General features: G+C 45.9%; 1 protein-coding gene across 1 annotated transcript; it reads right to left on the bottom strand.

Moving 5' to 3' along the window:
- Positions 1–1524: 1524 nt before the first annotated feature.
- LOC148684979 (uncharacterized) lies at positions 1525–7135 on the bottom strand. The gene is made up of 2 exons (XM_088673730.1): positions 5979–7135; positions 1525–2572 (listed from the first exon to the last, which is right to left on the bottom strand). Exons 1-2 carry the CDS (start codon positions 6712–6714, stop codon positions 1989–1991), a joined length of 1320 nt encoding a protein of 439 aa, XP_088529856.1. The 5' UTR covers positions 6715–7135; the 3' UTR covers positions 1525–1988.
- Positions 7136–26801: the final 19666 nt, after the last annotated feature.

Raw genomic sequence — 26801 nt, forward strand, 5'->3', positions numbered from 1 at the left:
ACTGTGTGGAACCCAGTTCAGCTACTGATTGATTGATTGTGTGACTGTGGAAATGAATAAAAACTGCAAAGCCAAGAGAACCATTAACAGAACAACAACAGAGGTAGTAAAATCCATGTTTAAATTGCTGTTTTAGGGGTTGTTTTTAAAAGTCTGGAATGGATTATTCCATTTTGCATTACTTTCTAAGGGAAAGCGTGCCTTAGTTTTGGAATGCTTTGGTTCTGAAATGGACTTCCAGAATGGATTAAGTTTCAGAACCAAGGTACCACTGTACATGGCAATAAGAATTCTATGGAGAACATATGCAGAGTATCTCGTGAAGTGCTATATAAAATAATTACAACATTTCCCCCCATGTCTTCATCCCATCTCATCATGGTTCAAAAACTCATACTCCCACAGACAGTGGCAGGTGACCGGTTCTGCTCACATGGTTCTGGATTTCAAATCTTAACATGGTGGCTTCAAAAACATGAAGTGTCAAATTTCAAATTTGCATTTCTTTCTACTGAATTGCAGGGGCAAGAATCAGTACCTGGGTCCAAATTGCTAGCATCATTTATTACACAAGAGTCATGGATCCCTTCCTCCTGATTCTCACCCCACCCAAGGTCCCATTTTGGGGTGCAGTGTATCCTGGCGAAGAGGAAGCCATTAGGAAGACAGCGAAAAGCTAACAATGTGTTCCTTACCAACACTACCAGCCATTCCGAGTCCCAGAAGGGAGTGCAGTAGAGACAGGGACTGTGTCTTAATTCCCCGAGGAATTGCTCTATAGCAGCACAACAGCCTGAAGCATGGGGACTTTTTGGATTTGAAATCCATCTTCCAGGTCAAATTGGAACACTTCATTTTTAAGTGGCAGATGCTGACTGGAAGAAGAGATACAGGAATTATGGCTGGAGGATGGGAAAGCTCAGTAATTGACTTGACCACTTTAGCTTGTTTGGCTCATGGCATTTTTTCATCTCTCACTACCTGTGCCAAGAAAACATCTATTGTAGGACGAAAACAATCTGTCAGCAAAAAAAAAAGGGGGGGAGACCCCTTGTTAAATTTTATTCCTTGGGTCCATTGTTCCTGGAAGCATTCGGCCTTTAAACACTTTTGCCATTTTCCCTCCCAGTTTCTTTCAACCGTAACTAGGACTGTACAACTTTGGAGCTGTCTGCATTTGTCTTGAGCACTGAGAACATAAATCAAAGCTCCACCGGTCCATCTTCAGCAGTCAGTAGAGGAGAAAACACTGTCTGAATCCTAAAGCTTCTTCTTGTTTAACAATGCCCTGAGATTGACGATCAAGAAAAGAAGTTTGGAAACTTCAGTCTCCTCACTAAGCTGAACTTCAGGTTCCCAACAGCTTTCTCCAAAACATTACCTGGGATTCAGATGGGGGCAGGGGAGAGTTAAGATAATATTAAAACTTCCCAGTGGACTTTTCACATTTCTAAGGTGCCATCAAATTCCATTCAAAGAGAATAGCTCAAAGATCAATGAGTGGTCGTCTCACTGATGCCCAGTTGCGATCCAAGACCTCCCAGAAATTCCCCCCAAAAAACTCAGACAGACACATCATTTTAGGTTTTGTTTTTGGCATAATTTTGGCCACAACTTTATTTAAAATTACAAATTAATTTTGAGTGTTGGCCTTAGGCTTTGGTTAATCTTCTGCCCCACGATGGGACAGGACCAGCTCTGACTTCCTACAATAGGAAAGTCAAGTAAACACTACCTTGGTAGAGGAGATAGCTGCGACCAGGCAATCTCCCCCACCAGAAATGCTCCCCAAGGCTCGTGCTCTGTACCGGCCCCAGCCCCGCCCCATTGCGGGGGTGTAAGGACTAGAGCCCCGGAGCCCCAGGATTCCTTTAACGGAATACTTCTATAGAGCAGCACTGAGGGGCATGCACCTCCATGCCATGCCCCTCCCAAACTCATCAACCAAAGCCTAACCCGCCACAGAAGCCGCAGGCTCCCGCCAACACTCAGAATCCTAACCAACTTTTTAAACCCCAAGCCACCGCCCCCAACCACAAATCATTCCCTGTGGGAGACAGATGGACCCCATCATCACGATAAAGGGAGGTGGAGCAAGATTTAATCCCCGGGTGCCCGATTATCGACCCCCCCAGCTCAACAATCTGTTTTGAAACTGCACTATTGATGCGCTTCCTCGTGCGTTCAAAAGCGGCATGACTAGCCGTGTCAGTGCTGCCGCGCCAGGCTCTGCGTTGTAGCAATTGTGACCAGAAAAGGTGCACCTTAGGCATCCAATTCTTCAAAACCACCAAATCCTTTTTAATGGCCAAACGTAGGGACAGACAATCCCACTCGTGAAGATCATTTTCCCCCAACTGAATAACTAACGCGTGGGGTGGACCCTCCCTGAGAACCTTATCCTGCAGCAAAGGGAGAAGTTCCCCCCAACGCATTCCTCGCTGACCCATCCAGGAGACCTGCACATGTTGGGGGAGACCAAGTTGACGCCCGAAGTCAGTTTCATCGGCCCTTATGCCGGCCCAATAAACGATAGAATGGCCAGCCAACCAAATGCGCACCGGTGCAGGTCCTGGATGAAAACAATAAGGACAAAAGAACATGTCAGCGACGCTTGCGCACATATGACTTGTAAGCCGCCGACTTCCAGCGACCCAAGTCCTTTATCTGATCAACAGACAGCCCCCAGTGTGCGGCAGTGGTGGCCGCCCCAATCCTGAAAGAATGAGGAGCGTAATCAACGGCCTTACAACCGCAAGCCGCTATTACTCTCCTCATCACCCTAGCGAACTGCTGCCTAGTCAGAGGCGAACCGTCGAGATGTTTCAACAAGGGGCCATCCCCCGGGGGCCTGCCTGCTAAATACTTGGCCATATCTTTCACGGGACAGGGGCCCTTCTTGCCGGTGGCCAAGAGGCGCATCACAGCACCCCGACCCCGTTGGTCGGTTTTGGAACTCCTAATTGTCAAGTGCAATTCGGATGGCGAAAGACGCACGTCTTGTAAAAGAAGACCCTTGGAAGTCCCTGCTCGTGCTTTTTCAAAAACCACCTCTCCAACCCGCATGGCCCCAAAAAAGGCCACGGCAAAGGCAGCGGAAAAAAGGCGCGCTTCATATTTTGACCAGCATACGATCCGCAACTGCGAGCGCATGCTAGTCAAAAGCTCAAAAGTAATGGGGTTTCTCTTAGCGCCACGGGGGGGGGCAAAGTCTGCCCCAACCCTCCAAAGCCTTGCGAACTACAAATTTAGCGCATGGGTCTTTGTCGAAAAATGATTTACTAAAGAAAGAAATGGCTGCAGAATGGAGTTTTATAGTCTGAGCCGCCCTCCCCAATTGAAACAGGTGAGCCAGATACTGCAACACCTGAGCGGTGGTGGGACGGACCGACCCGCTAACTGCCATGGACTGCTGTCTGAAGGACAAAAAATCAGTCCAGGCTTTCTGGTAGGCACGCATTGTGGAGGGAGATACAGACGCGGCTACTCCCTGCAAAACTAGGAGCTCCCAAGGTTCCACAGCCTTTCCGGGAAATATTCCGGCTGCGTCTGGGCGTCCGGAACCAGGGACCAAAATCGCTCCATCTGGAAACGGGACAAAGCATCAGCAATATCATTAGACAGTCCCGGAATAAAACGCGCTGTAAAAGCTATATTGAAACGTAAACATTGTAAAACGAAAGCCCTGAGAAGGGCAGGTACCCGAGGGGACCTTGAAGATTGTTTTGCAAGGACGTCAACAACAGCATGATTATCTGACCAAAAGCAAATGCGATGGTCTCTGAAGTCCTCGACCCACAGGTGAACAGCCACAACTATCGGAAAAAACTCAAGGAAAGTTAAGTCCCGCGTGATGGCCGTCCCCTGCCACGCAGGAGGCCAGCGCTGAGCGCACCACCTGCCATTCCAAAATAAACCGAAACCTAAGGACCCAGCCGCATCAGAATTAACTTGAAAGTCGTTGTGCAGGGTCAAGACATCCTGCCACAAGGACACCCCGTTAAAATCATTCAAAAACTCAAGCCACATCCTAAGATCGGCCTTCTCGCCCTGATGCAAACGCACATGCTGATGCGGGGAGCGAAGACCCACTGTGCGTTTGTTCAAACGCGCGCAGAAAGGGCGCCCAGGCGCCACAACTCTGCACGCGAAGTTAAGATGGCCAAGCAAAGACTGTAATTGTCGCAAAGTGACTTTTTTAACTGATAAAACCTCCTCGATGACGGCCTTCAATTTAACAATCTTCTCCGGAGGCAGTGATGAAGTCTGGGCCACGGTATCCAGTAGGATACCCAAATAGATTAGCCTAGTAGTGGGACCCTCCGTTTTTTCACCGGCCAGGGGGACACCCAATTCTTTCGTGAGGGCAGCAAAAGCCTGCAACAGGGCCACGCAATCGCCCGTGTTAGAGGCGCCCGATAATAAAAAATCATCGAGATAATGCGTGACCCCCTCCAAACCGGTCCTAAAACGGAGGGCCCACTCCAAGAATGTGCTGAAACTTTCGAAGGCAGCGCAGGCTACTGAGCAGCCCATTGGCATAGCCTTATCAAAATAAAAGGCGCCTTCAAACTGAAAGCCCAAAAGCCAAAAATCACTAGGGTGGATGGGAAGGAGGCGAAAAGCTGACTCGATATCACATTTTGCAAGCAATGCCCCGGGGCCAAATTTTCGCACTATTTCTACCGCATGGTCCAGAGAGGCGTACTTTACTGAACAAAGCTCGGGGGAATCATATCGTTAACTGAGGACCCCTTTGGGTGCGATAAATTATGGATCAAGCGAAATTCCCCCGGAGCTTTTTTGGGAACGATGCCTAGGGGAGAGAGATGCAGGTTGGGGAAAGGAGGGGTCTCAAAGGGACCGGCTATGCGATTAAGGGCAATTTCCTTATCGATCTTCCTCCTTGCCACCCCCGACATCTCCCTCACCGACTTCTGGTTCAAAGGATTCCGCGCAACGGGACGCGATGCCACCGGAATCCGGAATCCAGAAGAGAAACCGTCCCTCAGGTAAGCCGCCGCTCTCGTGTTGGGATAACGATTTAACCATTCTAAAAGGGGTGCCAGCCTAATGGGAGAAAAGGCCAAAGAGAAATTAAGATCTATTGGAGGCTGCGGCTGCTGGGGTGGCTGGGGGGGCGGGGAGGGCAAGATGAGCCCCCCTTGAGGATGACTTGTAGCCCCCCCTTCCTCCCCGAAAGGGCCGCCGACCCCCAAAACAGGAAGTTGCGGGGTGATTCCCGCCGCAGTGATCACAGTGGTGCGCAAATCTACAAGGCTGACACAGCCCTTTGTTAAAATCCCAACAAACCAACTTGGAAACAGGCTTTTGGGGGGTCGCTTTTGACTTTGGTTGCTCAGTTGGCTTTTTCTCGACGAGCGGAGCCACGTAAGTGGTCCAAACATCGAGGTCTTTCCTGTCCCATCTTGCCGAATTAATCTTGGCAGCCCGGCGGCGAAAGCGTTCGTCATACGCTATAGCCGCTGCCTCGCCCGCCATTGTATATGCGGAGCGCACAATTGACAAATATACGATAAGGTGCACTGCCCGGCGAGGGTAGGCAGCAACTACAACACCTGCGAAGACCTGAAAACAATCCAGCCATCTCTCAAAAGTCCTCTCGACCTTGCGAGACTGGACCCCTTTTTTAGGTGCTGGCACCTGCTTACCCTGGACCGGGACCTCTTCCTCTGGGGGGGCCAGTTCAAATATATCTACGAAACGCCCATCAAGAATGCGAGACCGCAACCTTGACGACAGATGGCTGCCAGGGATGATGTCCCTGGCCCTATTTGTGGACACTGTGACCTCAGGGAGAAGTGTGCCATTCAAACAATCTTGCACCGCGCCGTAGCGTGCACGGTGAGAGTTGGCTCTACGTTTCCAAACCCAAAGAGGGAAGCCCCCAGCCCGTTCACCAAACCCCCAATAGAGGCCCATTGAAGCGTCAGATTCCGCGTCAGAAGTGGACGAACCTGTTGAAGAGGTTGCGGAAGTGTCGTCCTTGCGACGCTTAGCTCGCTTCTTGGACCTCTTCTTATGACGACGCTTCCCGCCGAGCGAGGTCTTATCCGGCACAGGCAACGCGTCCTCAGCCGAGGACGTGGAAGAAAGATCCTGCCCCTCTAGCGGAAGCGCCACCTGAGGAGAGACAACAAGAGAGGAGACGGGAGCGGGCAACGCCGCAGGTTGCATGGCCCCCCCTGACCCCAAGACACCCTTCTTCTTGGCCTGCTTTTTGGTAGGCCCACGGGCCTGCGGCACCTTCTTCTTGCTAGCAACTAATGGGGGAGAAGGAAGAAGTACCGCAGGACCAACCTGTGTGGATGTCGTTATCACCCCTGAAGGGTGTACAACATTGTCCTCATCTGAGGAGGACAATTCGGGAGGGGATTCCGGAATTACTGAGGGGGAGGCAGCGTGGACCTGTGCCACCGTCGTGACAGTAGCGGAAGCCGCAGCCGACGTGGAATCGGAAGGTGCACTTGACAATGAAGCTGCAGCCGTGGCAGTCTGCTGCATGAGCGCGTCCAGGCCAGAGCCAAAACTGGCCAAGGCCTGTGCATCACCAGCAATGCTGGCCAAAAAGGCCTGCACACGACCCGCCGATGACATTGAGGGAGGAGAGCGAAGGGCCTGTGAAGGACCCTTAATAATCCTCTTCGATAGAGCCTTGCTAGGCGGCTGCGCGCCCCCTTGGCCTTCAGTCATGATGGAACGTCTGCAAGAAACAAACTAAAAAGGCAACAATAAACTACTAATGAATTAAGAAAATGCAAATGAATCGCAAAATTGGCGATAAATAAGCACTCACTAGATGTAACCAATATAATTGAGGAGGTTGGATGAATCAGGCTCACCCAAAATGGCGGCCGCCTAAGAGGTACCAACAAAATGGCCGCCACCCAAAAAGATGACTCGGGAATCCGACGGGCCTAATCAGCGGCTGAGGCCTAAGGAAAAGAATTAAATCCCAGGTGCGATTACCCCGACCACCCACAAGGGGGAGCGTACAGCCAACAGCAAGGTGTAAGGAAACTAAATTCCCCTGCGATGCAGGCAACTGCCACCAGAGGGAGCACTGGGCCCAACCGCAATAGCTCAAGCCAGATCTAGAGTGAAAGGCTGCCGCTGTTCCTTAGAGGAAAACAAGCAAGCCAAAAATTGAGGCCGAGGCCCCACTGAGGCCTACGCCAAAAGCCCCCCCCCCGCCTCCACAGGTCCCCCAAACCACCCACGGCAGGCCTGGAAGGGGCCTGGAAGCCGCGGGCGCGCCTCCCCCCCCCCGCCACCGGCAAACAAGGGATAGTAAGGGGAGTGCTGGCCCGTCTGCGGAGCGGACGGAGGGGTGAGAGGGGCAGCAAGCGGCGCTAAGTGAGGCCGCGGGCACCCTAGGCCTTGCGCGACCCCACCCTCGCTCCGTCTGAGCTCAAGGAGGCCGCGCGAACCGGCAGCGCGCTCCCAGGCCCGGCTGGAGGCCGGCGCGAGCCTCCGTGCGCTCCCGGCGGCGCGTCCTCAATCACAGCAGGCGATCCCGCCGATCAGCTGTGCAGCGGGATCGCCAACAGCGGGGGGAAACGGGCGACACCCTGGCTCCCAGAGGGGAAGCCCAGATCCAGTAACCCGTCCCCCAAGCACTAAAACCCCCCCTCCAGCTGAGGCCCGAAGCAGCAGCGGGGGGAGGAAGCCAAAAGCGGCAAGCCCCTGCAGCCGAGACCGGGCTGCTGCGATGGAGCAGAGCTCCGAAGCACCCACACCGCTAGCCGATTGCCTCCGCAGCCGGCTAAGAGCAAAAAAGTGAGTTGGGGGGGGAGGGGGAAGGGGAAGATAGAGGGGAAAAAGAGGGGCGAAAGAGGGGGGAAAGGGGGTTTTAAACAAATAAAAGGAAGGAGAGATGGGATAAGAAAAGAGTTGAAAAAGGAGAGATTCCAATCGGAAGTTAAAACAAGGAAATTTCCAACCGTAGTTGAGCTCCAGCGACGTGCTCCCTGCCACAGATTAAATCAATAGCAAGAATGGCGATCGTCCCAACACGCTGAGTATTTAAAGCCTTCCCCTGTCAATCAAAGAATAGATACATCCTATTTACCCCAGCAACTCACCGCCCTCCAATCAGCCGCTCCCGGTGGGCTTAAGCCCGCCCCCCAACACACCCACACTCATTTCTTAGAGGTCCGTTCGCAACCCTCATTAATCTTTATGGGTTAATGAGCTTTAGAATTGCTACTGAATTTGTGTCCTGTCCCCTCCAAATTTGAAGAAAATCCAGGGAGCTCTCAGCTGGAATGCTGGTGGTATTTGTGGGAAGCCAAAAGTACTGAATAACGTTAGCAAAAACTCTCATTTGCAAAAATATATGTAGTATTTCTGAAAGAATCTTCAAATTATCCTGATGATTTTGACAAGGTTCCTCAGTTGCGCATCCGAGGTCATTCTCAGCAATAGCAACCTGGTTTGGGATAGCACTTCAACTTTGTGCAGTTTTAGGCACCCCTTGAAGATTTTCAACTTTTTATAGGCTTTTGGAGGTTGCGATATTGGCTGCTGGGGTCAGTAATCTACAGAGTATTGCTGTTATGTGATGTTGGCTATTGTGTTTTATGGGTGGCCTCTTCTGAAGAAGGGTGAGTTCCGAGTTAAAAGGTTATGGAGCAGTTATAATGTACCAAATGTGTATGGTCAGTTTCTTTGAAAGCAGAAATATCCATGAAGATAACACAGTTTTGCGCTTCCTTCCCAATGGCCGTTGATTGAACCGTGTGAGTGGCCATTTCCAGTCATTATCCACTTCATAAGATAATGATGAGAGGGCAGGGTGGTGTGCCCCATTTTGACACTTGAGATGAAACAGGACGTGCTGCCACGCTGCTGCCCCCTGCCTCTGCGAGATCTCGCTGGAAATCAGTGCCACTTCTTCACTGGTGGCAAAGGTGGTAGGACACCCATGGGGGGTGCTACCTTGGGGGCTTCTGCTGCCTGACTTTGTGGCTTCGCCCCACCTAATGGGGATGAGCCAAAAGCGATGGGCAGGGCACCTCATCTCCCACTGCCTGCTTTGATGAAGCCTACTTGGAGGAAGGGTAAAGTGGTGGCAAAGTTGCCATGATGCGCAAACACTGGTAGGAGTGATTGATTAGGTCCGCCAGTACGTTTGCACTGCACCAACCTTGCTGCCGCTCCCACTATGCTGCAGCCATGTGGACAACAGGAAGCTAACTTAAGTCTCACTGACCTGAGCTGCCAACTACTGCTGCGATGAGCCCATTGGTCTTGTCCCCTTTGTCACAGCCTCACTGCGGTCTGCACCAACCTCCATGCACGAGGGGTGGAATGCCTGTAGTGGGGAGCCTTCTCTGCCCAAGTAGGGCACAATCAGGATGGCAGGCTCCCTGCTGCAAACAATAGCCCTCATTTCATTGAGGGAAGCAGCAACTGGCATAGTAGGAGGGGCAGGGGCAGCATGCTCATTCCTGCTCTATCCCTTATGTGACTGAAGAGGCCTAACAAGTACTAAGGTGGGAAGATTGTAAACTGATCAAGTGACAACCCCCTTTCAAATTGCCCATGTGAATCCTCAAGCAGGCCATTGTAGAAGAAGCCAAGCTGCCGTTTACTATCTGTGATCTTTTTTGTTGTGCTTTGTTTTCCCCTTAGGAAAGATAATTGCTTTGAAAGCAATTATTAAATTATTGCAATGTTACAAAAAAAGCATCACACAATTAACTTGCAGGGGGAAGTTGGCGCAGGGAAAAAAAACTAGTCAATTGGATCTCTAATTGTTGTGTTGGTGAGACAGCGTGTATGTCAACTGCATAGCCTGAAGTCTTGGAACAGAACTGTACCCTTTCCAAACACATTCACAAGTGCTAGGTAATCAAACCACTTTCATTGGAGACTCAAAATAAGCAGGGGAAACAAATAAGCAAGCAGTTTTAGACCAACTGCAAGAGTGCAAAGAGGTGCCAGGAAGTGTTGTGTCCTGATAGCTGCAGCTCATTCCCTCGTTTGCATTAAGAAATTTGTCCCTATAGGGTTTCCATACTCTGGTCCATAGGCTGAAATTCCCAGCATGCTAAGACAGCAGTGGTCCCATTATCTGGAAGCTGAAGGATGGGAAAGCGCAGGAGTCATAGAAAAGGAGATAAGATTTTTTTTGTAGCCATGGAATTGAGCTGAATAAGGGCTATCAGCCAAGTTATTTATTCATCATTCTACATTTATTTAGAGAGGCCCACACACAGCATATTGGATTGAGACGTGTGAATTAGATGGTTTCTCATTAAAATGCAAACAGGCTCAATGTTCTCCCCATCCCTACTTCCGAGCACACTTGCATGTGTTTGCACTGTGCCTCTATGGTATTCAAAAAAAAAAAAAGACTTTGGAGTATGAGTATTATTGCCTATATGGATAATTGGCTTAATTTTCACACAACACCCTGATTTTTCTCCCCGCCCTTAACTATCAGATATTGTTTCAAAGCAAAACTATCAGATTCCTGTTTCAAAGCAAGGCTGCTTAGCACTAAAACATACCTTTTCTATGCAGTCATAAAGTTGCAGTGTCAATTCTGAGACATTATCTCTTTTCTATGGCAACAGGCAGGTATCAATGTGAGAAAATTAGGCTTCCGTGGCAGGATCAAGCAGCAGGAGAAGCAAAAATATGAGCTGGTGGAAAAGGCTCTCATCCTGATGCAAATTGCTTCAGTAATAAGCAAGACAAAAAGGGGAGGGAAGCCTAACTGCTGGGATAGTAAATTGCTTGTGGTTGAGGATTTTTGCAGGTTTGCCTGTTGTGACAGTTCCCCATGTGAATGAAGCCACGTGACTTCATGTCTCTTCTGCATTGTTTCCCTGCTATATAAATAAAGAGAAGCAGCAATTTTGACTCATGCCGATGGCCCCATCACACATTTCCATAGTCAAATGTATACTCGTGTGCTAGATCTTCTGCAGTGCAGCTACAAAAGAGAAACAATTATGGCTTTTCCATTGCCCATTGTAGTTAACGCGAACAAAAGCATGAGAAAAGCCTGCTGGATCAGGCCAGTGCCCCATTTAGTTGAGCATTCTGTTCTCACCGAGACCCTACCTGCCCATAGGGTGCGGGTGGCACTGTGCTCTAAACCACTGAGCCCCTTGAGCTTGCCAAGCAGAAGATCGGCTCTTCGAATCCTCACAACTGGGTGAGCTCCTGTTGCTCTGTCCCAGGTCCTGCCAACATAGCAGTTCGAAAGCACACCAGTGCAAGTAGATAAATAGGTACCACTGTGGCGGGAAGGTAAACAGCATTTCTGTGCGCTCTGGCTTCCATCATGGTGTTCTGTTGCGCCAGAAGTGGTTTAGTCCTGCTGGTCACATGACCCGGAAAGCTGTCTGTGGACAAACACGGCTCCTTTGGCCTGAAAGCGAGATGAGCGCCGCAACCCCAAAGTCGCTGGACTTAACCGTCTAGGCTTTTTTACCTTTTACCTTCTTACCTGTCCATGCATTGTCTCGCCAGTGTGGTACATGCTCTGGTATGTTGGTTGAACATGAGAAACTTAATCTCAGGGTCATGGGTTCAAATCCCACATTGGGCAAAAGATTCCTGCATTGCAGGGGGTTGGACTTGATGACCCTTGAAGTCCCTTCCAACTCTACAATTCTATGATTCCAATAGGACTTAAATGTAGATTGAATAATCCATGTAATTCTTAGTTTAGAGAAAACTGTAAGCTAGCTATCCTCTTCCTGGTGAGTATGTGAGTGTGCACACGTGTGATTAAAATGTTACACAGCCAAGTTTTGAATCCTCTTGACGGCACCATTGTACATTCTCCCACACCCCTTTTATCTGTCTTTAACTGAAGTGCATTATTACACTAAGTGGGGGGGGAGAGCACTTTATTTCCCCCACCCACCCACTTCAGTTTTATATTTGCAAGATGGCAAAGCATTTATGGAACTTAGATTAGTTTTTTAAATGTTTTCCCTGTTAATTTAAGTTAATGTTGTAGCCCAAGCAACATAATTGCTTTTCACTTTCTTCTCTCCGAGGGAAAAGAAGAAGGAAAAAAAAACCCTGATGATTGCCAAATTTTATTCTCTCCCTTATAACGGTAGGGCATGGGAGTTAGTTTTAATTTCTTCCCCTTCTTCTCCCCTCCTGAAGAAATCATGCTCACTAACCTTTGCCCCCACCCCACCCCAGATCATAAGCTAATGTACCAAAGCAGGACCAGAACCAAGACATTTGGGCACATGAGGCGCACCACTAAATGTGGCGCCTCCTATCACCGCCATTTAACCTGGCTAGGAAATCCAACACTAACCAATCAAGTCTTGGTCTCAGAGAAAGCTGATCACAGGACAAAGATCAGCTGATGAACAGTGATGTAAAAGCTGTAAAGAGAGAGGGGGGAGCATGCACATGAGCAAGAAGCGGTGGGGGGTCATTGAGGCTACTGCAGTGCTCCCAAAAGGGCCGCCCTTTCTATGGTGCTGCTCTCACATAAGCTAGAAATCACACACTCCATTGGTAAGAAGTAATGGGAGCATTCCTGGGTCCTAGAAGAAAAATGGGGCATTCCAACGCTAATCTGGGAATAAAGAAACATTTAGGTCATTTCAATAGGACCGAGCACACGCACAAACCACCCAAGCACCCACAGACCAGGACCAGAATAAAAACCAGCAATTTCATATAGGGCACTTAAATCTTAAAACAGGACACCCTCTCCTCCCTTGCAGCCAGACGGGTTTATTTCTGAGTAAGAAGAGAAGAAAAGAGTTTGGATTTGATATCCCGCTTTATCACTACCCGAAGGAGTCTCAAAGCTGCTAACAATCTCCTTTCCCTTCCTCCTCCACAACAAACACTCTGTGAGGTGGGTGGGGCTGAGAGACTTCAGAGAAGTGTGACTAGCCCAAGGTCACCCAGCAGCTGCATGTGGAGGAGCGGAGACGCGAACCCGGTTCCCCAGATAACAAGTCTACCGCTCTTAACTACTACACCACACTGGCTCTCTTTAAAAACATACAGTGGTACCTCTGGTTACGCACTTAATTCGTTCCGGAGGTCAGTTCTTAACCTGAAATCATTCTTAACTAGGGTTGCCAGACTCAATAGAGGACAGGACTTATGTGCCTTTAATTGCCCTGCTCTCTTTTGAGTCTGGAAACCTTAAAGAGAAACCAGCAGACCGTTTGTTTAATATCCAAGCAAAGGGTCTGCTGGTTTCTCTTTAAGGTTTCCAGACTCAAAAGAGAGCAGGGCAATTAAAGGCACCGAAATCCTGTCCTTATTGAGTCTGGCAACCCTATTCTTAACCTGTGGTCCCACTTTAGCTAATGGGGCCTCCCGCTGCCACCGCACGATTTATGTTCTCATCCTGAGGTAAAGTTCTTAACCTGAGGTACAGTGGTACCTCGGTTTACAAACACAATTGGTTCCGGAAGTCTGTACTTAACCTGAATCATACTTAACCTGAAGCGAACTTTCCCATAATGGAAAGTGGATTCATCTGTTCCAGATGGGTCCGCGGAGTACTCAACCTGAAGCGTACTTAACCTGAAGCGAACTTTCCCATTGAAAGTAATAGAAAGTGGATTAATCTGTTCCAGACGGGTCCGCGGAGTACTCAACCTGAAGCGTACTTAACCCGAGGTATGAGTGTAATTGGTTCAGGAAGTCTGTACTTAACCTGAAGCGTACTTAACCTGAAGTGAACTTTCCCATTGAAAGTAATGGAAAGTGGATTAATCCGTTCCAGACAGGTCCGTGGAGTACTTAAACTGAAAATACTCAAACCGAGGCGTACTTAAACCGAGGTTTGACTGTACTACTTCTGGGTTAGCGGAGTGTGTAACCCGAAGTGTTTGTAACCTGAGGCACTTGTAACCCGAGGAACCACACACACAACATGAACCTTAAATAAAACTAAAGCACACAGTTTTCTCCACCAAATCCCTACCCCCCACATACCTTTGAGCAGCGCTGAAAGGCACATCTGCATTGCAACGGATGCAACTGTTACCTTGTAGCCAGTAGGTTATATTCCAGCCATGCAAAACACACATACATGGACACATTCCAGCAAAGCTAAAGCAATGGAGAAGGGTGTGGCATTGGAAGTGGAGAAATACTTTGGTTTCATCCTTGTGGCAACAACCCTCCAAGAACCACATTTGGTCACCAGTCATTTATATGGCAACAACCCTCCAAGAACCACATTTGGTCACCAGTCATTTATATGGAACAAATAAAGGCATGGACACTGAATACTGTGGAGTTTAAGGGGAGCGTGAAATTAGTCCCAGGCAAAAGGGACTAATTAGTCCATTAAGGTCTTGATTAGTCCATTAAGAAGCTTTCTCCTTATTACAAAGCTCTGCCACTGCTTCTCTTTCTTGGTCACACTAGTGTAAGCACAGTGGACTCTCTTGGCTGGAACAATTCTGATAAGCAGACTCTTCAGTGAGTATATCTAGAAAGGAGATTCTAACTATACAACAGGAAGAACTTTCTGACAGTGAGAATGGTTCAACAGTGGAACAGACATCACAGTAGGTGATGGGCTCTCCTTCCTTGGAGGTTTTTAAGCAGAGGTTGGACAGTCATCTGTCATGTATGAGTCTAGCTGAGATTCCTAACTCATGCCATCGGAACAGAGCCTTACTGTGAAGACTGTACGTTGGTCAGCCTGCACTGATCTACACACATACAAAACAAATTCACACACAGGCATCTTCCAAAAACCCATCCCTAATCCCAAAAATGTGTTTATGGAAGGCAATCTTACTCAGCTACGAGTGATCGCCAAAGAAGAAGAAGAAGAGAAAGACAAGAAGAGTTAAGATTCCTGTATTGAAGGGCATTGGACTATATGACCCTCGGGTTCCCTTCCAACTCTATGATTCTATGATTCCAACCCTCCCTGGATGAATCAGTAATTGAGAATGAACAAGAAGCTGCTTCCTAATTCACAAAGAGCTTTCAACAGCTCCCGGGCAGTAGCTGTTATGATGGTGATTGCTTAACATCTTCAGTCCCACTTCAGTTTAATCAGTGGTGAACACTTGTTGTCCTTGATTCTTCCCTCTCTTTGTGGGGTTGTGTTAGATGTCTCTTAATGGTTCTCATTCTGGCACCTTACTATGGTTGCCAACCTTTAATCTTTCTTCTCTCCAAGATCTGCAGAGGCGTTCATCCACAGCACTGTGAGTTATGAGTTGTTCTACTGAATTCTGTTTTGATGGGCTCCCTTTGTACTCCCAATCAGTAGCCTACACTTAAAATACAGGCAGTGTGGTAGGCAATTATGTATGGCACTTGAGCTCAGTACATTCCCCTGAATGGAAAGCTTTGTAGTAGGTTGGGCGACATTTTCCATAATGACTATTTTTGAAAAGCTGTTGGGGTTTGTTTTTATGTGCTATTTCTATTCCAGTATTTGAGACATTTAAAAGGGGTGGGGGAAAGCAGGTGGCCTTCCACGAAGAAAGTTTTGCACAAGAATTGTTATTTGAGGTCACCATTTTGTTTGTGTAGCTTTAAACCCTTGCCTTTCAATGAGAGAGAAAGGGAGAGGGAGAGAGAGGGAGAGAGAGGGAGGGAGGGAATGTGGGCTTTGCTACAGAATTTTGGGTTTGCTACAGATTTTTGCCTAGATCCCAACATTTAAAAGGTAAAGGTAAAGGACCCCTGACAGTTAAGTCCAGTTGTGAACGACTCTGGGATTGTGGCGCTCATCTTGCTTTAGTGGCTGAGGGAGCCTGTGTTTGTCCACAGACATTTTTTCCGGGTCATGTGGCCAGCATGACTAAGCCGCTTCTGGAGAAACCAGAGCAGTGCACGGAAACTCCGTTTACCTTCCTGCCGGAGCGATACCTGTTTATCTACTTGCACTGGTGTGCTTTCGAACTGCTAGGTTGGCAGGAGCTGGGACCGAGCAATGGGAGCTCATCCCGTCGTGGGGATTTGAACCTCTGACCTTCCAATCGGCAAGACCTAGGCTCAGTGGTTTCGACCACAGCGCCACCCACGTCCCTAGATTCCAACATTATCAGCTGCCAAAGAGACAGAAATAATGCTGAAAGGAATTCATCACACAGAGACACACTAATATGTTATACTCATGGGAATAGACATGGCTGCGAAAGCATCCTTGGGCAGCAGCCAGGCCTCAACATGCTGCAAGGACCCAGCATCAGTCACAGTTCTATACTGTTGCTTTTTCTCACCATCATTTCCACGTGCTTCAGTGGAGAAGCAACAACAGCAATGAAAATGAGATGAAGAAGTGTTCAGTCACCTGCTACCTGTCTTCTCCCTTTGGGCAGCAACTAGGACGACTTCTCTACCTCCTCATCTTCACTGCTTCCTATTCCACCCCCCCCTTTAACCTGTTGGCTCCCTGAGTGAGCATGGAGTGTCACTGGGGATAGCAGGCTGGCAAAAAATTATCCCTCCCTTTCCCCCTTTATGTTGAAAGGGCTGTTGAAAGCTTGGTTCATTTATTCATGTTTGTAGGGAATGCCCCTATGTTAAAAACTTGGAGTGTTCTCCATTATATCTGCAAATAAAGGCCAAGCCCTTTCTCTGAATTCTGTAATAATAATAATAATAATAATAATAATAATAATAATAATAATAATTTATTTATACCCCACCTATCTTGCTGGGTTTCCCCAGCCACTCTGGGCACCTCACAACAGAATATGAAAAATGTGATAAAACATCAAACATAAAAAACTTCCCTAAACGGATGCCTTCAGATGTCTTCTAAAAGTCAGATAGTTGTTTATTTCCTTGACATCTGATGGGAGGGTGTTCCACTGGGTGGGTGCCACTACCGAGAAGGCCCTCTGCTGGGTTCCCTGTAACCTCACTTCTCGCACTGAGGGAACAGCCAGAAGGCCTCGGAGCTGGACCTCAGTGTCCAAGCTGAATGATGGGGGCAGAGACTCTCCTTCAGGTATACTGGGCCAAGGTTGTTTAGGGGTTTAAAGGTCAGCACCAACACTTTGAATTGTGCTCGGAAACGTACTGCTGGATAAGTGTTTAATCGTTATTTTATTTGTTTAAAAACCAATATAATATAGAGAGAGATATCATTATCACAGGCTTTGTTGCTTAAGGAGTATGGTCTATCACTGGCATCTTACCCCAGGCTCTCCAAAACCTGGAGCCAGGCCTGATTTTGGCATTTTCTGGATTTGTCTCGCCTATTTTTTTTTCCTCTATTGCTTTGTCATCTTATTCTAGAAGTCTCAGACCACCTCCTTCAGGCAACTGTGACAGAAGTTTTAGAATCCATTTACATCACTGGTTACTTAAGGGCATTCTATGGTCACCTTAATCAAGCTTTGACAAGGACAACCTGCATTTTATTCACATAATGCTTTAATTAGACCTGGATTTAAATGGAGTTCTGGAACTGCACAAAGCCCACTTCAAACTCTTCAACTTGAGCAGGTTGTGGGGAAAGGCAATTAAACGGTTTGCCACGCCATTGTTTCAAAGAGCTGATAACCTTGACAAAGAAACCAGCAACATGCAGCACATAATGAAAGCTGGGTTTCAGCTAATGGAAAATGAAGTGTTCTTAGTTTATCTTTCTAGGTCACTCATGAGCAAAGCTGTCCAAAATGGGGGGGGGGGCTATTCAACTTTGACGGGTAAAAATGCTGTTAAATTTGCTCCAAAAACAAACCAGAAAAACAAGGTTTCCCTGAAAAGCATGCAAATTCTTTGGCTTTTTTCTAATATGCATTCTCACAACAGCACCTCTTCTTCTAAGCCTCCTAGCCACATCAGGCTATGGAAAGCAATGTTTATTGTTGCAGAAGGGTTAAACCAGGAATGGGGAACCTCTGACCCCCCCTTCCAGTTGCTGCCAGACTATATTCCCATCATGCCTGACTACTGGGCATGGAGATGGATTCCAATTGCATAGCTGCCAAGTTTTCCCTTTTCTCGCGAGGAAGCCTATTCAGCATAATGGAAAATCCCTTTAAAAAAGGGATAACTTGGCAGCTATGCAATTGCACTGGAAAGGCAAGAGGTTCTTCACTCCTAGGATAAATGGGTGGAATTGTTCTCCACGCCTGTAATTAAATGAGAATAAACACAGGCACAGTTTCATGCTATGCATTTAGCAAAAGGTATGATTTGATCATCAACCTGTTTCTTCCCCACAAAGGTTCATGCTATGCTTTGCTTTCAGTAGTTGCAGTAAGCCAAGTCAACCAAAATCTGATGTAACATTAGTTTTGCATGTCAGAAGAGGTAAATCTGACCTTGGGCAGATGCTAGGAGAGCTTTGGCGAACTGGTGCCCTCCAGATGTTTTGGTCTACAATTCCATGATGGCTGGGGCAGATGGGAGTTGTAGTCTAGAACATCTGAGGGACACCTGGTTAATGAAGACTGTCCTAGAGGAATAAAACCCCAAACTAGCAAACAGGGATGGATGGACCTGCAATTTCAGTTCTGTCGGTTACTCACTTTCCCAATATTAAATGCAATTCTCCACTTTTCTGCAGCAATTTGCTTTAAAAAACTATTCCTAAAAATCCACCAGCATTTTAATGTGACTTTCTCATAGTAAACAAGTTTTGTATGCCACACAAGCACACATTTGAGCAAAAGCAAATGTAATGCATATTTTGAATTTTATTTTCACTAACAGATGCATGTTTATGCACACTTTGCCCTAGTTTACACTTATTTATACGCATTACTTTGCTGCTGAACTGCACTGCAAAATTCAGAGAAGTGTGAATTTCAAAGGATGGCCACATTTTAGTTCATATATCGTTTCAAAATTTTTGGATTTCTTAGGCCTACCTTTTAAATATGACCCAATTCAAAGTTCTCCCCCAGGGGAGGTTGGACTGGACATAAAAATCCACACAGGAAGAGTGACTTTGTGTTAAATCTCGCTTGATATTTATCTCAGAAGCTGTGACAAAGAGGAAGATAATAACAAGAAAGAACTGTTGGGAAAGATTGGGAATATAAAGGACTATAATGATAAGATTGAAATTTGGACTAGGGTGGCAGCAAGTATCATTATTCAGAATCCCCAGATTTTGAAGCATGGGAAGTAAAAAAAAAGTGATTTGGTATAATATTTGGTTTAATTGATATGTATTTGTATAATTTGGAATAATTGATATGATATAATTGGTTTGTAATTGGGAAATTTAATAAAAATTGTTCAATTCAAAGTTCTCCCCCCAAACCTATTGGCAAAACAGAAACCTGCACTAGATTATTGGTGGCAGGGAGAGGATGATAATCCACAATGGATTATTCTCCTGAATTATTCTGAGACCTAATTGGAGCATTTGCATGAAAAATTGCTCTCCTTGCTCATCTTCATGCTACCAGGAAGGCAAACCATTTTGAAATTATGAAGGGAGAATACAAAGAGTGTATGAACCACCTGCTCATATTTTGGACTCAAAGTGTTTATATTTCATGGCATCTCTTTGGTGTAGATGTCATTCTTCATTTCCCCCTCTTGCAGTGGTTGATTGGGGGAGAAAAGGATCAAAGTATAAAAGCTTTGCTTTGGGGGATATCTGCTTTAATGTTCAACAGATGCCATCAATCTGCTCCCTTTTAATGAGTTGCAGTGCGAGTCCCTCAGAATTAATTATCTCCCGACAAATATTAGCCTGTTGTTTATTTTTATTTTTCTATGCTAAATGCTGAGTACAAAAAATAATAATAATGTAATCCTGTGGCATCAAATAATTATAAAACAAGAACAATGTGCAATAATTCTGTTGTTGTTGTTTTGGATGATGTCCTTGAACCGTATCTTTGTTTGTAGAACAACAGTTCCACTTGAAGGACCCAGTTTTCACAAATGTCATTCTGAAATCTAAAATGAAATTATAATTGGATGTAATCTCACCCAAGCAACACAGGTCTCTGTACCTTTTCTCTTATTGCCCACTCTAGTTTATAGAAAAAGGTTCAAGATTGATGGGTTGTTCCCCTGCCTCTATAAAGCATTTTCGTGTGTGTGTGTGTGTGTGTGTGTGTGTGTGTGTGTTTAATTCAGAGACAGTTATGGGTATTTTTTTTTAAAAAAAAGAACAAAAACCCTGAAGAGCCTGTTTTTCTTCTGTGTACCATATCATAATTAACAGTGCAATCCTTGGGACTTATTCCCATGTAAGAGTAGGATTGCAACCTAAATATAAAAAAGAGCATCAAAACACTAAAATAGCTATTGCTACCAAAATTGGGTGCCTCCCCCTCTCTCTGCTGAGCGGTGGCAAGAGTCCATGGGATTCCAGGCACTTACCCATGTTTCTTTGGAGAATTAAGCAATGGCAGAGACTGTCATAGCTTTAAGAAACTTGGTTTATTCACCTATTTACACCTTCAGTCTGAATGGAGGGAGTCCAGATCTTACAGCATGGTCATTTTAAGAGGGGCTTCTCCCCCACAGCAGTGCAGCCATAGAATCTGAGGCATCTCTCCCAGCTTGTCTTCAGCCAGCCTGCCCAAAATGGATCCCAGTCTTTTCTCTTCCTCCTTCTTCCCAGCAACACTTGCTCAAGACTCCCTTTTTCCTATCACCTCAAACACACACACCCCAATCTCCTTGGCAACATTTGTCTCCCCAGGCCAAAGGATTGCTCTCAGATGGCCCATCAACACCTTTTGTCATGTTAACAGATTTGCTTTTCACTAGGCCAACCGGACTATTTTGCATAAGCCAGGCCAGTGATTCCTTGTCTGGCACAGTTCTGCAGCTTGTACTTTGATCCATATCCCAATAAATCAAAATCCTACCATTTATTAATTTATTGGCTTTAGCCAACTAAGTTTGTTCTGTGCATGCACACGAGAGCTTATACCCAGAACAAACTTAGTTGGTCTCTAAGGTGCTACTGGACAATAGAATCATAGAGTTGGAAGAGACCACAAGGGCCAACCACTCTAACCCCCTGCCAAGCAGGAAACACCATCAAAGCATTCTTGACATATACCTGTCAAGCCTCTGCTTAAAGACCTCCAAAGAAGGAGACTCCACCACACTCCTTGGCAGCAAATTCCACTGCCGAACAGCTCTTACTGTCAGGAAGTTCTTCCTAATGTTTAGGTGGAATCTTCTTTCTTGTAGTTTGAATCCATTGCTCTGTGTCCGCTTCTCTGGAGCAGCAGAAAACAACCTTTCTCCCTCCTCTATGTGACATCATTTTATATATTTGAACATGGCTATCATATCACCCCTTAACCTTCTCTTCTCCAGGCTAAACATACCCAGCTCCCTAAGCCGTTCCTCATAAGGCATTGTTTCCAGGCCTTTGACCATTTTGGTTGCCCTCTTCTGGACACGTTCCAGCTTGTCAGTATCCTTCTTGAACTGTGGTGCCCAGAACTGGACACAATACTCCAGGTGAGGTCTGACCAGTACAGTGGTACTATTACTTCCCTTGATCTAGATGCTATACTCCTATTGATGCAGCCCATAATTTCATTGGCTTCTTTAGCTGCTGCATCACACTGCTGACTCATGTCAAGTTTGTGGTCTACCAAGACTCCTAGATCCTTTTCACATGTACTGCTCTCAAGCCAGGTGTCTCCCATCCTTTATTTGTGCCTTTCATTATTATTTTTGCCCAAGTGTAGTACTTTACGTTTCTCCTTGTTAAAATTCATCCTGTTTGCTATGGCCCAGTTGTCTAATCTGTGAAGGTCATTTTGAAGAGTGATCCCACCCTCTGGGGTATTAGCCACCCCTCCCAATTTTGTGTCATCTGCGAACTTGCTCAGGATGCCCTCAAGCCCATCATCTAAGTCAGCCCCAAACAATTATGGTTAACTTGAAAGTAGTTCAGTGAGTGGTGGTAGTCACCATTCAGTATTGACTCCACCACAATGAAAGCCCTGATCCAAGTAACAGAGGGTTGCTCTTTTGCAGATGAAATAACTGTCAAAGTAAACACGTATTAACCACATGAATGCATTGGACCTGCATGTTCTTTTTATACAAATAGCAGCTGAGGAAAAGGCCAAGCAGCCTTTGTATTATGGTTGTGGGGAAAGGAAGCTGGAATCTTTTTTTTGGTGTCACAGTTCTGCCGTGCATTCTATATCCACACTATCGTGAATAAGAGGCAGTACAACCAGGGAATGGAGGACGGTGTAGAAAGACCATTGTATTACAGCAATAGGACAAAAACTATTTCCCCTTTTTTCCAGCATCTTGTATAAAAAACCAAGTGATTCTTCACTTTTCTGGATTGACTCTATAAGTGCTTTGTGCTCATTCGTATTGCAAAAGAAAGGGTAGTTACACACACACACACACACACACACACACACTTTTCCTCTCACAAAAGATTCACAAGACAGTAACACTTCAGCGTTCAATGAGGTAAGAATTATAGCACTGGAAAACGACCCTGTTACTGTGATTTTTTATTATTATTATTATTATTTAAAAAGTAGATGCAGGAAAAACTGAATGGGGAAGAGAGCTCTTTTGTTACCCTTGTGTTGATTTGTAGTGAAAGAAGTGCAAATACAGTAATTTGTTGAAACTGTGCTAATGCCACCATTTCAGAGATGATGGGGAGAGGGGGGTGGGAAGGAATGCAACATCGAAAGTCTCCCACTTTCAAGGTTAAAACTAGGGGTTTGGTTAATTTCTCTAACTCCACCCCATCTTCATCCTAAACTGGGTGAAGCTTGGATTATTTTTTACTGTTTCACAATAGTAATATTGGTTCAGGTATAAATATAAACATGAATCAGCCCTCCCCCTATGAACATTATTTCAGGATTCAGATTACATTTCTTTGAAGCACAATTTATTCTACAAATTGGGTTGGGCTGCAGTCCTACAAGTAGACTGGATCGTCAATTGGTTTCTGCTTTTTCAGCACCATTTCCCCTTCCTTGTTGTTACTTCCCTTTACTTGAGTGATTCCATCCATTTTGTTGTTGTTTAGTTGTTTAGTCGTGTCTGACTCTTCATGATCCCATGGACCAGAGCACGCCAGGCACTCCTGTCTTCCACTGCCTCCCACAGTTTGGTCAGACTCATGTTGAGAACACTGTCCAACTATCTCGTCCTCTGTCGTCCCTCATCCCCTTCTCCTTGTGCCTTCAATCTTACTCATGAGTGATTCCATCCAGGATCGTGAAGATGCCCCAGTTTTCCACAACAGCATGTTGGAGGGTATGCAACTGAAGGCAATTTAAGCAAACCCCCAACCATTTTTGCAAGGAATGTCAAAGGGGATTGGAAATAGTAATGAAACTACTAGAGCTAAATTGGTGCCACTGCACATGAATGTCAATAGTTGAAAACATCTGTCTCTTCCTCCAGTGATTAACCATAATGTTGGTTTTCTTGAATATTCAAAGTTGCTTTTGAGCCGGTCTAATGTCAATACTGTCTGTTTAAGAAAAACAGGTACCAGTAATCTCTATTTAATTGCTCACAGGTGTGGGCTCTACTACTTGTATATAAGGCTCTGTTGGAAAGCATTTTGTGTGGTAGTTGTGTTGGAGTATGGTGGGAGGTTTGAAGGGTTGGAATGTGGGTATGTAAAGTTGCTGGGAGAGAGAGTGTTTATCTTTAGTTTAAAGTCTCTTCCGAGTCAGTTTGTTCTTCTGTTAAAGAAAGCCAACCTTTTGTTTTTCATCTGTATACTTTAAACAGTATACTGCTAGTCAGGGGTTTCATGCTAGGTTGGTCTTTAAACTCTTGGTGGTGTATTTTAGCCAAGTCAATTTCTGTTTGCGTATTTTGTTTTTCTATATACTCTGTGTGCAGCGTACTTTGAAGGGCCACTGGGTATATGATTTATGTTAGCACTCTTAATACCCAGTGTTCCCCAATATTATTTCATAATACATAACTATACAGCTCTGCTAAATACTGGGGGTAACCTGATCATCAGTCTTGCCAATCAAGAATCTCACAGAGGTGCTGCCACAAGATACTTCTGCTCACTTTTTTATTTTGAAGTTATGGCAGAGTTCTGTCCTATTCAGAAATACTCCACCAAATACACTGGGACTTACTCTGAAGTAGGTGTGCTTATTACATGTCTGAAGTAGAATATGGTGGCTAGAGTTTTCACAGGAGTTTCTAACCTTCTGATGGTAACAAAAAAACACCCCAAAACACAACATTATAAACTTCAAGCGAATAATATGTGAGTTTTGTGTGTACTACTCAGCATGTAAGGACTGCTTCCATTCCACCATTGAAACACCTGTTTCCCCAACCTTTCCTGTTTATTGACACCTGGTCCCAATGCTCTGCAGTCAGGTGGGGTGTTAACATTGCATTACTTGTCTACAAGCTGAGCTGAGCCTGTTTTGAATAGTTGAGTCTAATCAGATAATGCTTTTCTCCGCAGAAAGAATTTGGACTTTTTGTGCATACTTGCCTGCTCCTTTTTTGATGGCAATCTTCTAATCAATTGTACAAAAAAAATGCTTCTAATACACCTTATATAAACAGTGGCATCTCCCTTTTTTGCCCTACCTTGTTTCCCTTAAAAACAACTATTAGCTTGGTGTAGCTGGAGCTCCACAAAAGAGGAAATAGATTTACTACCCACCAGGGTCTTTGAGAGACATATGTGCTAAATACTTCCCTGCTGGAATCCAGTTTGTAAATATAGACTTTATCGCAGAGAGATAACATTTGGGTGAATTGACACCTTTCGTTAAGATACCATAAGTAGCGGTGGTGGTGGGAGTTATGGCAGCTCTTAAGATTTTTAAGGCATGTTCCCATTGGGAACTAAAATACTTCCGCCTGCAACATGCGAACTCATTTCCAGAAGCTTGCTTCTTTCCTACAGTTCACTTTATCTATAATCCTTAACGTTTCTATTCCTGTAACATTTCAGAACGTTCAAATGATTTCATATCCAATATACCAATAATTGCTAATCAGCCACAGTGAGATTATGAACCGCTGGCCTTATGTGAGGTAGGCTGAAGTTCTGCTAGCAACTATCACTTGTAAATAAGAAGCAAGGATTGTACAAATATCCCAAATTATTCTCTAGCTCAGATTTGATTAAAACCTGGAGAATAATATCAGTCTGTCCTCTTTCATGCCTCTGGTCTTCCTCTCTCATTCCCACCCACTTGGCTCCAAGTATCCCCAAACCCCTCTCCAATGGACCCATCTCCACACCTTCCTCATTCTCCTGTGGTGGGGAAATTTCTTCTTTGCTCTTCCCATAACTGGAGCAGCAGCAAGTTTTGGCTGAGACAGGAAAGGCAGGGACCAATCACTGAAGCAGGAAAAGAAGGATCTCTCTCTCCCCCCCTCGCCCTCCCTCTGACACCTAACCCCAATGCTGCTACATGCTATGGGACAAAGCTCAGTGATACAACAGGTTCAATCGCTGACATTTTTGGGTAAGGCTTGGAGAGAGACCTGTCTGACATCCTATGAGGGACAGTCCTGGATTTACAGAAGTTGTCCCAGTTTCAGATTTGATCCCAGAATGCTCTGCTTTTCTTTAAAGGTTAAGGTACCCCTGACCATTAGGTCCAGTCGTGGACGACTCTGGCGTTGCGGCGCTCATCTCGCTCTATAGGCCGAGGGAGCCGGTGTTTGTCCACGGACAGCTTCTGGGTCATGTGACTAAGCCTCTCCCCCCCCCCAAAAAAAGAAGCCAAGGAGATAAGTATCTATACAACCTTTAGAAAGGACCTGAAGGCAGCCCTGTATAGGTTTTTTAAATGTTTTTATATATGTTGGAAGATGCCCTGAGTGGCTTGGGCAACACAGGTTGGATGGGGTATGGGGTGGGTGGGGTATAAATAATAAATACAGTGGTACTTCGGTTGCGAACGAGATCCATTCCAGAGGTCCGGCTGGATCCCAAGGTTTCCACAACCCGAGGATCACTGTTCTGCACATGTGCACAGCGGTAGACTGCTTCTGCTCATGTGCGGGGGTGGGGGGCGAAACCCGGTCCGATACTTCCGGGTTTGCAGCTTTCGCAATGTGAAGTTTACATAACCAGAGGGTTACGTAAGCCAAGGTGCTACTGTATTATTATTATTATTGAACAGGACATCCGTATTTTCATCGGAGAAATGTTGGAGGGTATGAGCTACTGTCAATCATTGTAGGCATTACTGAGCTAAACAGATCAATGAATTGACTCAATATAAGGCTGCTTCCTGCATTCCTATGTAGCAGCAGAGCTGGCCCAAGACATTTTCCTCCAACAGAGGGGAACAGTCAAGTGCTGCTGATGCCCTTCCACAACTGCTGTCTGTGGCGGTTGCTTCCCTCTGCCCAATGTTCACACCAGCCCTGTGTAGCAGACAGTCAGACATCAGGCACTGTGGAAACTTAGTAAGGTTACCATAACTTCCGTCATAGAGCTTCAGTATGCTGATGACAATGTAGTGTGTGCACGCTCAGAGGATGACCTCCAAACCATCCTAAATATCTTTGCAGAAGCTTACGAAAAGCTTGGCCTATCACTTAACATCCAAAAAACCAAAGTGCAAAATAACCCCTGTGCAGCGCCACAAATCCAGCTCAGTGGTGTAACGTTGGAAAATGTTGATCACTTCTCCTACCTAGGCAGTTACCTTTCCACAAGGGCCAACATTGATGCCGAAATCCAGCATTGCCTGAGCTCTGCGAGTGCGGCTTTCTCCCGATTGAAGTGCAGAGTGTTTGAGGACTGGGATATTCGCAGGGAAACTAAAATGCTTGTTTACAAAGCTATTGTACTACCAACCTTACTATATGCTTGTGAAACAAGGGCCACTTATAAACACCATCTC

This window comes from Zootoca vivipara, chromosome 7, assembly GCF_965207765.1.
Source record: "Zootoca vivipara chromosome 7, rZooViv2.hap1.1, whole genome shotgun sequence".
NCBI classification, from domain to species: domain Eukaryota; kingdom Metazoa; phylum Chordata; class Lepidosauria; order Squamata; family Lacertidae; genus Zootoca; species Zootoca vivipara.

Coding starts and splice junctions, on each gene's coding strand:
- LOC148684979 (XM_088673730.1), bottom strand. CDS start 6,714: ATGACTGAAGGCCAAGGGGGCGCGCAGCCGCCTAGCAAGGCTCTATCG. Junction 2,573..5,978: donor TTCCGCAACCTCTTCAACAG/GTTCGTCCACTT, acceptor GTTTTCATCCAG/GACCTGCACCGGTGCGCATT.